At 40.8% G+C, this 13,323-nt stretch overlaps 1 protein-coding gene across 12 annotated transcripts in view; it reads left to right on the top strand.

Annotated features, from left to right (window-relative positions):
• The first annotated feature begins 337 nt into the window (after positions 1–337).
• cacna1da (calcium channel, voltage-dependent, L type, alpha 1D subunit, a) overlaps positions 338–13,323 on the top strand; it is a 57,613-nt gene continuing 44,627 nt past the window's right edge. For all 12 annotated transcript variants that reach the window (XM_031855085.1, XM_031855094.1, XM_031855112.1 and 9 more), the window contains exons 1-3: positions 338–706; positions 2,703–3,150; positions 3,720–3,825. In XM_031855085.1, the coding sequence (XP_031710945.1) occupies positions 2,849–3,150; positions 3,720–3,825 (408 nt within the window). In that variant the 5' untranslated portion in view covers positions 338–706; positions 2,703–2,848. The remainder of the gene's footprint in view (positions 707–2,702; positions 3,151–3,719; positions 3,826–13,323) is intronic.

Below are 13,323 nucleotides of genomic sequence, written 5' to 3' on the forward strand. Positions count from 1 at the left end.
CCTATTAACAGGTTTAACCACAGACTTAATGGCTTATCAGAAAGTTGCAAATCATGAATAGTTATTACAGCATTGTTTCCAAATAGAAATGAGACAAAAACAACTGCAGAGGGGATTTTTCACAACTTGGCAAACCACAATTAGTTCATAATGACTCATAATGTATTACATTTATAATTGAATGTATTTGCCATAACAAAGCATGTAGGGTGCCTTATTAGAAAGTGTACCCATGTAAGTTTAATAAGATAAGTTGCTAAACCAGTGTTTTAATGGTAGCCTACCATGTTGTCTTAATGACCTTCACGTGAGCAATGGATGCTGAATGTGACGCCCTGTTTGAAAGTTGTCTCCTTGCGCTACATTGCGCACATGCCATAGCACCTTTGTGATGTGAGGGGTCTTGTGCAGCAGCAGGAGGAGAGCTCGCTTTCTGATGTAGACTCGTTTCTCTGTTAACTGGCGCCGTGACGATAAGTAGGCAGCGGATGAGGATGCTCTGTTGTGTGGTGCGCACTCTCCTGTCTCCAGCTCTCCACGATCACCATGGAAGAGCATAATTAATGCACAGGCTTTATGTGTCCCTCCTGCTGCCGGAGCTGATGCATATTAAACCGCCGTTTGAGACCGGACTTGCGATTTTGTCCCTGGACCCGTGTTACCGAGCGGAGAGGACCGCGGCTGAGTCATAAAGTCTTCAGAAAAGGTACAGCGCGGTGCGGTTTCTGCTCCACAAACTGAAGTTAGCCTCTTAGCATAGCTGCGTTTTGCTGCATGCAGGCAATGGTGATGCTTTCCTCATTATTGTCAGAGGACAGCAGTTATTATTAAATGGCCACTTTCCTTTCGACGCTGTCATGTTTTGTGGATTATGGGGAGGAGATTCATCGCCTTGTCATGAACAAGACATTTAAATATACATTTTAATAGAGCATGGCCAGGGCTGATGCCAGGCTGGCACCTTTTCTACAAACGGAGGTGGGCTCTGGTCATGTGGACTGTCCACTATATTAGCCCTGAGTGTAAGAGCATCACTGATTGAGTTTTGTTGTAATAACGTTGCCAGCTGTTTCTGCTGAGCAGCGAGGACCATCTGACGGCTGTGCGTTGCTCAGTTTTCCCTGTGAGCGCTCGAAGTCAAGTCAGTCTGTCATTTCACATCATTTTTGGGGTGATTTTTATCACATCCTACCTTGGTGGCGTCCAAGGAGAAATACGAGGACAATTGATGATGGTTTAATTTGTCACGAGTCGCTCATGCAGAAATGTCAGTGTTCGTTTTCATCACGGGTGAACGGTCGACGTTGTCGATGCAGCGGTGAAATTAATATTCCAAAATAAGCGCATTTTGTACGCATTGTTCCCATATTGAGCTTGCACTAGCCCGGGCTACATGAAGGCAGCGTCGTAGCACAAAGGAGACGTGAAGCTGGCAGCCTAAATTCTTCACAAGATGTGCAGTCTTACATCACAGTACCACTCATAGCCCATTTTTCTGTAAAATATGAAGATGCATTCCTCTTGGAGCATCACTGCAATGTGACCTTTTCTGCTTCTTCCTCTGCGGGCCTGCTCAGCAGTTCAAGGACTTACACAACTGATGGGACCAAGTGATGCCTGAGAGTGGCAGCTCTGAATTTACAGCTTAATTTGTGTGTGTGTGTGTGTGTGTTTTGACATCTGCATGTCATCTGCTTACAGTTTTTTCCCCCTCATAGAATATGTTCAGTTTCAGGAAATGCTGTTTAATAAATGCAGAGTTTAGATGGCAACATGAGAACCAGGCCAACGTGCCTTATTTCTGGTTTTGAACGATCCTCGGCTTCAGTTGCACATCTCACTATTTTCACATAAGATCACATTATTTTATTTACATGTTTTAGGGGAAACAAACAGCTTCTTTATCCTTGAAGAGACTACAGCAATTCAACAAGCTGCCATCTTTAAATTGTGCAGGTGTGTGTGGTCATAATATCAGCTGTGTCTAAGCTGAAGTAAAAGTTCTCACATTGTCTTAAATATTAATTGTGGGCCAGTATGTGCTGTATATACACCAGTATTAATTACTCCTGCACCTTTTTACTTCACTGAAGTACCTTTGTCTTTGAGACCATTTGGAGCATCATGCTGTACTTAACCTGCTGCAGCACAACAGAGTGCTGGGAAAGCCATATTTTAGTTCAGAAAGTACAGTTTGCAGTATGAGCTGGATTGTCAATATTTAGCTTGAAGAAAAACACATTTAATTAAAGGCAAGGGAAGCATTATTTATATTGCATGTTTCATATGCTCATAAGTTTATGAAAAGACAAAGAAAAGTAATAATAATAGTAATTCACTATTAGCTATTCACGACGAGCATACAGGAAGATTCACATATTATTCAGTTAAAAACAATGTTTTGCACATTATCAGTATATCTTTCATCAGGAAGCTTATTAAAGCATCTAGGGGCATAAAATCTAAAGGCAGCTTCACCAGTTATTGAACTGACTAAAGAATGATTGAAGTTATCAGACCAGTTGACCTAAGAAGGCCGTGCATGGCAGACAGGCAGAAGAACCTGAGTGCATTCTAGTGCATTGTGCAAGCCAATGTAATTTGAAGGCAGACAAAAGCAATGTCAATAATCCTTTTATTGTTATATAAAGTGTAAAATGTACTAATGCCATGATCTCATCTCACCCCTTTCTCATTCTCAGAGGCAAATTATGCCAGCAGCACCAGAGTCGCTCCCCCTGGTGACGTGCCAGCTCATTGGTCAGATTATTCTGCCCTTTTCTAGCCACCCAGTCTACCCTGGCAGATCCATGCTGCTGGATGCTCCTCACAGAGCCACGCCCACACTATGAGCGCCAAAGGGCCTGCCCCAGACCCAGCCCCCGCCGCCCCAGAGGCCCCTCCCGCCTCAACCCCTGCCCCTACCCCTGCTGCGGCCCCAGCCCCTGTGGCACCTCCCGCACCTCCTGCCCTGCCTGCTCCAGTGTCCAGTACCATCCCGGTCGGTGCGTTGGCACAGAAGAAGCGCCAACAGTATGCCAAAAGCAAGAAACAGGGCAGTAACGCCAACAGCAGGCCACCAAGGGCTCTGTTCTGCCTCAAACTCAACAACCCCATACGCAGGGCCTGCATCAGCCTGGTGGAGTGGAAGTATCCTTTACAGTGGTATTATGTAGAGCTGGGCGAATGTCTGAGTGTTGGGATTTGACCAAAGAGCATTACCTGTTCACAGAGCCGAAGCGGTTAGATTAGAAAACCAATTACTATTTTGATAATCAATTCCTCAAAAAACTTTTCAAGGTTTTTTTTTGTTTTATATCAGTGTAGATTAGATACCTTCGGGTTTTGGATTGTAATTCGGACAAAACAAGTCTTCACTTTGGGCACTGGGAAGCTATCATGTGCATTTTTTTCACTATTTTCTGACCTTTAATAAACCCAATGATTAATGGATGAGGTAAAATAACTGCCACATTAATTGATAGTGAAAATGATCTTTAGTTGCTGACTGCCGTACTTGTTCACAGGTCCTTTGTGTATACCTTTGTTCAATCTTAGCTGTGGTAATTATTCATGATGGCCACATCCGTTAATTTCATGTAGCGCTTTTTAAAGTAATCAGACTACATCAGGAGATTTGAAAAGTGTTTTGTAGTGTTATTTTCTATTGCTCTGTTACATCATTTTCTTCCGTGTTTTCCTTAACTGTTTTTTCTCAGGCCATTTGATATCTTTATATTAATTGCTATTTTTGCCAACTGTATGGCCTTAGCTGTCTATGTCCCCTTCCCTGCAGATGATTCCAACTCCACAAACCATGACCTGGTGAGTAGTCTGTATATGTCACGATGATATATTTATTCATTTGGTGCCTGTTGTATCAGTGCTGCTACTTAAAGCCAAAAACAGTCTGGTATTTCTTTGCATAGGTTTTATATAGTGTCTCAGAGTTCACATTGTCAAAATCCTAATGTCTGGCTTGTTAGGTTTGTGATAAGGAGTTAAAGAATGGAAGATAATCTCCTTTAGTGCCTGTTGTTCTGTTCTTGTTTGGTTGAATAATTTCAAGATTCATTACAACATGCATTGTTACTTCATAATCCTCTTTCAGATGAAAACATGTGATTGTATCGTCCTTTTGATAAGAGATATGGTAGGTATAGTATATAGAGATTTAGCTGTAATAGTAAGACGTTTCATACAGATTGTATCTTCAGTATATTGCTCTATCATGCAGATTTCAAGTATCTGCTGTGCCGACACAGAGAAACACGTTGACAACTATCCTCATTGGTGCTTTATCATGTCATAGTTTCCCTGTACAGAGGTCTTATTCAGCTTTCTATTTTTAGAATTTATCGTCATTGCACCACTCTGTGCACCTTGTGCATTTATGTCTGTGTGATGAATTATGGGTGATGTAGTGTTGTAAGCATTGTTCCACAGCTGAGCATGAGTGCTCTCTCCAAAAGCCAGACAAACACACAGAATGTGGTCCTCTCTACATGAGCAGAATTCAGCTGTAGTGCTCAATGATTCATGAAGAGCTCATACAGTGTGTCTGCAGACATTTCAATGTTCTTGAAAGCTTCGTCTGAGAGCAGGAACATGTTTGAGGAGGTTACCGGCTCGCTGTAAAAAAACAGCGGAGTGTTTCTCAGTCCGTTACGCTGTTGAACCTGCTGTGTAAGATAAGCTAGTTAAAAGGGTGTCTGCTCTAGAGAAGATGTACTGCTTCTCGGTTTGACCTCCTGGAGGGTGACCTCAGGGTGTTTGTTTACACAGCGGTGGTGCATCAGGGGAAAGTGGGCCATCTGGGACATTACAGTACCTGATACAGTATTATGTACAGAGTGTTGTCAGGGTTAGTTTGGGAGTGAGGTTTGAAAGAGTTGGATTGTCCTAATAGTGTCAACTGGAAAGTGAAAATGTTCACACTTGCGTGAGAAGAAACAAACAAGAATGTAGAAAAGCATTGAGAGGCTGGTTGGACTCTGAAAAAAGCAATGCTGAAACATCTGTGCATTTTGCTGATGTGAATACAAATACAGCAGCAATAGAGTTTAAAGACTATTCTAATCAGCATGCAAGTCTTTGTGGACTGGGGTAGTTACACACACACACACACACACACACACACACACACACAAGCTCTCTTTTTGTTTTTGGTTTACGGATGCAACAATCCGACCCGTTGGATTGTTATCTGCACCCACACTGACCTTATTAAGTAAATCAGGTACTGGCCAGAATATACAAATGTAGTTTATTTTTGTTCATTTTCTGTTTCGAGCTAGTCTTGATGCTTAAAGTAATTTAATACATTTCTTTTAATATGAAGGCTACTTTCAGTTGTGAGTTTTCAGAAGCCACTCACTATTGTGTGTCCTAGCCTCAGACTGACTGTAAACCATGCGTTGACGGGTGCTTATTTCATACTGGTAGCTTTACAGTATGTATAACCTCTAAACCTCAGGTCTTCTTATTAATTTGAAATGCAGCCATTATGGGGCCTAACTGCAATGTTTGTAAATTCAGAGCGTCGCCAGAATTGACATTCATATGTTCAGAGCTTCACCTTATGTGTTCGGATCACGAAAGGTCTGGCATCAACTAAATAACTAAGCTTGCTTGGAAGCTAAATACTATGTCTCATCTCAGCGTTTATAATGCAAACCAAATCTGTAAGTGTCAACATGTGATGGATAGTTTGGCATTTTTTAATGATGCCTTCATTATGTCTTTTGTCTGAATCTGTTGCGGCATCGCTGTGTAATATTTGTCACTGTATTCTAATGGATGTTGTATATGTCTCCTCTGTCCACGAGTAGACGATTAGAGCTGTGGATGCACCTACCGGGAATGAACCACAAAGCTACATTTTGGGCACTTTTGCGCAGACAGTTCAGGACTGAGCAGCATCATTGATGCGGCTTACGTGCTTCATGAACAAGATCATGAAGTAGAGATGAGATGACATGTTGATGATTAGATATCAAGTTATTCATCATTTAGTCACATCCTTTGTAGTCAGGACAAAGCTTAACTTTTTGAAAATGCATAACTGCCTCCTCTGTGCTTATATGGATGCTTCCTTAACTGCACTATACAGTATATGTTTTTGCTGATGCTCATACTGATCCTTGTCTATTGCTTGCACAAGCCTTTGGTATCTGATACAATGTCGACACTGCAGAATTAAACCAGAGGGCAAATACCGCAATCTTTCCCTTTTCAGCAGAGGTTGAACAATAGAATACTTTGTAGGGCAGGTGTACCAGCTTAGCCTTAGTTGTTCTACAGAACTCACGCTGTACTCACAGGAGGAGCACTAGAGACAAAAGTGCTGAGCTATGTTTTCTGTAGCTGCCAGCAGGTAAGCTGTAGTGGAGTTTGTTATTTCACACCGCTCCGCTCTGCAACCTCAGAGGTGGACTGAGAACTCATATGAAACCTGAGGTGGGGGTGCTGAGGGGCCTGATGTGTAAAGCAAGGATCAAATTACATCACTATAGGCTGCCGAACTAAGCAGGTTTCTACCCATCCACACATTCAACACAAAGAGACACTGAAATGTTGCAATACAGACCAGCTGACGTCTAGGCTCGTGAATGTGTAGACTGTTCATTTAGTGCATTCTCAGGTAACACCATCAACATTAACACCATAAACATAAACATACTGAATTTGTTTGCTGGTGTCACACTGTCCACACGGTGCCTATAGATGCTGCAGAGCTGCTCCGGGTGAGAACAGTGCAATGCTGCAAAGTCACAGAGGCCTTAATAGCATGAGTCTGCCCGTCTTGTTAGTAAGGCTTGGTTAAATGCAGCAGCTCATTATAAATAGAAAGCAATTTCCTCCTCAGGCGGAACATTGGGCAAAGGCTTGAGGTGTTGCCACCACCAGGAGGCACAAGTGAGTAACAGGACGTAGCGAGCACACAAGTGCATGTAAGACAGCAAACCCTGTCAGGAACCCACAGTCATTTCCTCCTTCTTCTGCTTAGCTTTCTCCTTTATTGCTCTTCCTTTGTTTAGTCATTTCACTGCAATATAAGACACACAACCCATCCTGCCTGCACGTGACTGTGTCTCCTCTGCACCCACCTTGTCTCGGGGACAGACAAATAGTCTGCAACCCTCCTGCCTTTGCTTTAAGGTCATTTCTGTCTTATCTATCTGAGACACAACACCCTGGGCAGCTCCGGCTGAAGGTAGCTGAGCAAAACAATGACCTTTTCATGGTGAATATGAATCATACATCTCTTCCTTACTGAGGCAACACACAGTGAAACGCGTATGGTATCATGTAGTGTTTGCCCGTACCACTGTTGTTGCATAACTCTGGAGCCGCAGAGCGATTTATTTTACTGGGGACAAAAGGACACACACATGTAAAGACTGAAATGTCCCACACAAACCAATAGAGAGGTCATTTGGACGACAGCAGAGAACTCACAGCCTAAATCAGCTTCACATTTAGATGCTGTTACATTTGAGGATATCAGCAACTTTAAGAACATCAGCGTTGGGCAATATGGCCAAAATCTTCTGGTCATTTCATATCTTGCTAATGATTTATATCATGATACGGCATGTTTTTTGGTAGTTGAATAAATAGATTGTCTTTTTTAATTAACCACATGGTAAATAAAAAAAAAATTGAAGATTGAAAAATACTTAAATGCAAAACGAAAATAACAGTTTCAAGCAAAAATATAGATTAAAGATTAATAAATATGTTCAGCTGTACACTGACTATGTTAACATGCATGCACACAAATAGAGTAATCAGATTATGACGATAGTTTGACTGAACTACACAGGGGTATTTTCAAAAGCAGAATTCTTATCAATTCAGATTTTTCTGAGAAATTTGAGATGTATGCTTTTGTTTTTAGCAATTTAGATGACACACACTTGTGTATCACAATATCTAGATATATGATTTCATCATGAAATTATCATATTGAATTACTGCCCAGTCCTTACGTGAATAAGTTTTGCTGAATAATATTCATATACGATTTAATGCTATTGACAGAAGGACTGAGGAACACACACACACACACACACACACACACACACACACATGTTGGTGCCTGGTTTTAGCGAGTCCCTCATTTAATATCTGGATTTTTGGTAGTTACAAAAAAAACATTTGTTATGATGTTGACATTTGGTGTTAGAATAAGCTCAAGTGGTTTACACAGGATGAGGTGAGAGGGGCGGGAGATGGGCATTGTAGACAACTGTTCCATCTGTTTCAGATGAAGTGAAGCTTGTTATGACACTTACATGCTTGTCATCTAATGTGATGTAATGTTATTGTGTTTTATACTATTACACAACTTGACAGCACAGCTTTTCTAATTTCGTCTTTATTGAGATGGCAGGCTTACAAATTATAAATGCTATGTGTGAGTGAATACTAATGGGTTGAACAGACAGAAGCCAAACATGGCTGCTGCCATGGTGAGTAGTAATAAAACTCCCTTTCTTAATCAAGAAGTCACACACAGGATGCACAGTTTTGACCTCTAAAGTCACACACCGCATACTTGTCTTCATAGTGCACCATGACAATTAATCCTCTGCTGCAAGACACATTTGAAATCGATTTATATAAATTAGCGCTTAGCTTTATGGCACACGACTGTAGTTAAACGTAAACTGGCCTTGATCATCATCACCATGTGCAGGCCAGCAGAAGTTCCTGGTTCACACGTTCAAACACACTTAAGTGTTACTAATTAAAACAGATCTATCATCAGTTATCCCCTAAAACTTACACTGAGTCAGTCAGCTCACTCATGCACACAAACTCTCAGGCCTGTTACATGAGACAAAAGCCACGCTAAAGCAAAGCCGCGTTAATATATTCTTGTATTTGCATGCAACTCTGCTATAGGCGTGAAATGCACATATAGCGACCGTGCCCTACAAACTGAGCAACTACTAACAAATAAGTCATTTCTGATGTAAATACATACCAACAACCATCACAGTGCCAAACTTGTGACTGGCAGCAAATGCCTGTTGACTGATCACAGTCACCAAGTGCTTCAGTGTGACACCCCGCCACTAAGAGGCATCTGCCAGATTGCAGTGGTTCTTGTCAAATATGATCAGAGGCACAATGCAGTGAAATGTCTTCTTTTGAGCTGACATCTGATGATATTGTAAGTGCCTCCATGATATCCTGCATCTTGCCTTTTCAACCTATTTTAAGGATGCAGATCAGGAATGTAGAAATGTAGAAATACCACTTCAATATATATTTCACATATTAGTTCTGCTCAGGTTCTCCCTCAGTTTGCCTTCGTTATTCTCTTGTATTAAAGGGCCTTGTGTTATTTGCCAGCTTTGTAGTCACCAAATCAAGGTCACAGCCTCTGTGGCAATTAAACATCGTGTGCTGTACATTCATAGAATTGCAATCAAATAAAAACACTTTTAATTAACATGCACCACAATCTGTCAGGTAATTGCCCTTAATTTACCATATCCTGTCTGTATTTACAATTCAAAACACAACCTGCCACTGTGTTTTTTTTAAATACTATTGAGTTGCTGATGTTGCTTTTTGCAAAAGTCTTTGATAGTATTTGTAGTAATGTTTCGAGTCTATGCTTGGGGAGTTGATGACATATATTTCCATCTGAGGAGGGCTTCGTGTGTCAGTATTTTGGCTGCACATGTACAGAAGAGTGTACATTTGTACGTGTGTGATGGATGAAGCAGTTGGCGGTGTGTGTGTGTGTGTGTGTTTGTAATGGCTGGCACAAGCAGCAACGTCTGGACTGTGGCCTCCCATAGAGATGATGTTAGAAGTATGTGTTTAGTCACTTAACGTAACTGCTCATTTGTGGCTCACACTAGCACTGTCCCTGCTTGTTATCTTGAACGTGTATTTCTGCACGTGTGTGCAAGTGTGAGAGTGTGTTTGTGTGTGTTTGAGAGGGAGTCAGAGCCAGCTTTGTGTGGATACTCTGCGGAAGTGCAGTCATGATTAAGAAGAGAATAGCATGTGCACACTGTGTGCGTCAAACAGGCCATCTTAAAGGGGAATGACAGATGATTTATGAATTCATGTTTTTTTTTCTCAGGTTCTGTAAATAATAATTATGATTTCTTATAAATATGATGCAATGAACAAGAGTGACAAGTGACAAGAGTGATTTTTCTGTATTTTTGGTTTCTTTATGATTTGTTGTTTTGTCCTGCTTATACTCTCAATGTAGTTATTTTCACCAATGCAAATGTTATATTAGTATTTGACAGTTAACATATTTGCACATTATAATATTTTGGGACTTTATACTAGATTCAAGACAGTTGTATCATCTTTGTTGCAACTCTGCAATCTGTTGCTAAGTCAGTAAAGATAAATAACAGCTGTATTGCACTAAAACTACTATAACAAGTTTTATGATGAGTATCTTCTCTCATCTCTCAGCTTCTCCACTCACAGGAAATGAAAAAACGCGCAGTGAAACTCAAAACTTTTTAACAGAAGCGTTGGAGATCACTTTGCTGATTCAAATCATTTTGTTCAATTAAGGTAAAAGTTGTAAGTTACTAACTGTGAGTTTGTTCTCTTTTTTCCCCTATGTAGCATCACAGCTCAAATGCACTTCAGTACGTACATCAGTACAAACTGAAGAGCAGTCCAAGTTCATTTTAATACAAAACGGCACATAAGGTTATTAACTAAGCAGCCAAGTATTTATGACCGAGTTATGATTGTTTCTGTGGCTTTTGCCGTCTTTCAGGAGGTTTTTAATGAGAATTGTTCTTTTGCTTCTTTCTTGTCTTTTGTTTGCTTTGGTTGACTAACATGTTGGTTTGGTGGCATGATGGTTTATTTACAGGGTCAGTTGAATACTTTATTGTGAAAATATTCAACTTAAACTTGATCGAATGCCTGCTTGAGCCAAAAGCTTTAGAGGAATTTCAAAAAAACTGAAGATCCGAGCTGATTGGTTGACGTGCAGCATGGAGCTGAAGAGCCGAAGTTTGGCTTTTGGGATCTAACTTTAATTTCCTGAGTTTAGACATTTTTTATTTGGTTTCCATGAAGCTATAGGTGCTTCCTTACATGGACACACATCTGCAAGCATAAACATGTTTTCTACAGATTTACTGCACAGTATGGAACAATAACATTCACACTTTGCAGATGATGAACCACAAAGAACGAAAACCAGAGAGGGATAAAGGGTTCAGGGGTCACTGTGTGTGTATGTGTGTGTCCATAGTTGTGAGTTGTGAGAGAGATATGAGTGTGTGGGCTTGACTGAAATGGGAATACATGAGAACGCTTTACTCCCTGAGGTGTTGCAGAATTGAGGTTGCAGATTCACTACTTGCCTCTTTCTCTACATCAACAGTCACAGGAAAACACCGACACAATTAAACAACACCAAGAGAAGCTTTAATGCTTTTTCTCATGAACTCAGCAGGTTGAATCTTTTTGGCTGACAGACATAGGTCACTCTGCGCAAGTCGTGCTTTATCGGCCGCTTTAAAAAACTGTGATTCTAGTTTAACTGCACTGAGCTATTGCTGTGTTAAGCCAAACAGGGTGTGACAGCTGCAGCATTTCACAAGCTGAAAAAAAAATGTTGATTGAACGACTACATCGCTGTTCAATTCTGTGTCGATCGTGTAACTTTAGGGCAAAACTAAGCAATACATCACTGAGCTTATGCAACAAGTATTCAGTATGATGTTTTCTTCCTTTGTGAAGACATTGGTAGAGTGGGTATTCTTAAGATGACCTGCACTTGTAGTGTTTTCCTTGGCAGAGGGACATCCACATCCTCACACAATTCCTGCCGCCCCCACATTTCTTCACATACACACACAATTGTGTGTACACATACACCATATACAAAGACACGTTAATATACTGTAATGTGCATCTAAACGTATGGTCCCAGCTATATAGAGCTATAAAGAACGTTGCATACAAACAGATGTGCGGTACACTTAGTCGTATCTTGTAGTGTAGTTGCTGAATTAAAATGTTATGGATTCAAGTAGAAACAAGACATCTTGTTGCTGCTGTTATTTTTTCAGTAGTTCAGAATTAAACACAAGAACAGTTAACAATAAAAGCAATGCAAAGACGTGTGGAGGGATTTCAGCAAACACGTTATACTATTTCCTGATGAGAAATAGCAATAAATGATTAATAAACTGTGATAAAATGAAAAAATGACTACAAATAGAATCACCTGGTAATGTGACAGGCCTTATCGAAATATATTGAAGATGAACACAGACCCCATACATAACACACACTTATGCACAGGCATCCCAACACAGACTGCACACTCAAACACACTTATATATTGTGCAAACCTGCAGGAGTAGGCGGTGAAGAAGCACTAAATGCTGGCTGCCCTCAGCCCCCTCCCCTGGCTTGGCTGGATGGCACTGACTGATCTATACAGACAGGGGAAGGAAAGAGAGTTAGCGAGAGATGGAGAGCGCATGGGGGAGGGAGATGTAGCTGGAGAATGATGTGGGAAGTCCTACAGAATATATGTCTGCTCATTGTGTGCAGGATGAGTTTGAAAATGATATAACGCTTCTGTGACACTCAGGAGAGATCTGCTCTCAAACTGTCCCGTGGCTGATAGCTGCAGAGTTTACAGTCGTGTATTGGCTGCTGCATCGCCTGTTCGGTTGCATTCACTGACTGTGTGTACTCTCTGCTGTACTATATATGGTTAGCATCGACATCAGTATTATGACTTGTGGTTTGTTGTGTTTGCTTTGCTTGTAAGCGCTCTCGTCGCACACAGATATCAAACATGCATTGTACAACTCTGACTCATGTGACTGTGGGCTCAGAAGTGGCTTTTTCATACATGCACATGTAGTAACACTCAGGTGGTCATGTATTTAGAAATACATGAAATAGGCTGCACAGTTTATTTGTTAGAGAATTCATATATTAGACGTGCAGCGATTCCTCAATTAATCGATTGACAGAAATTTGATTTGCATTAATCACTTTGAATTATCTGGTCCCAGCTTCTCAAATGAATATTTTCTGACTTTCTTAGTCCATGATAGTGGTATTTTTGTCTAGTAACTTGGCAAAAAAGTGAACAAGCATATTGTAATCCTGATTGTCTATGCTGTGATTTTACTATGTTGGTCTACTCTGTACACACAACATTTATTGCATGTTTTGGTCTAAGGACAGTTGGTGGCTCCTGTCCGGTGGATGCAAATGAGTCATTTTGTGATATTGGGCTGTATAAATACAATTAACTTGACTTGATTAGAAGATGGAATATGAGTG

The sequence above is a fragment of the Anarrhichthys ocellatus genome, unplaced genomic scaffold (assembly GCF_004355925.1).
Source record: "Anarrhichthys ocellatus isolate YVR2014 unplaced genomic scaffold, GSC_Weel_1.0 scaffold1, whole genome shotgun sequence".
Classification (NCBI taxonomy): Eukaryota; Metazoa; Chordata; class Actinopteri; order Perciformes; family Anarhichadidae; genus Anarrhichthys; species Anarrhichthys ocellatus.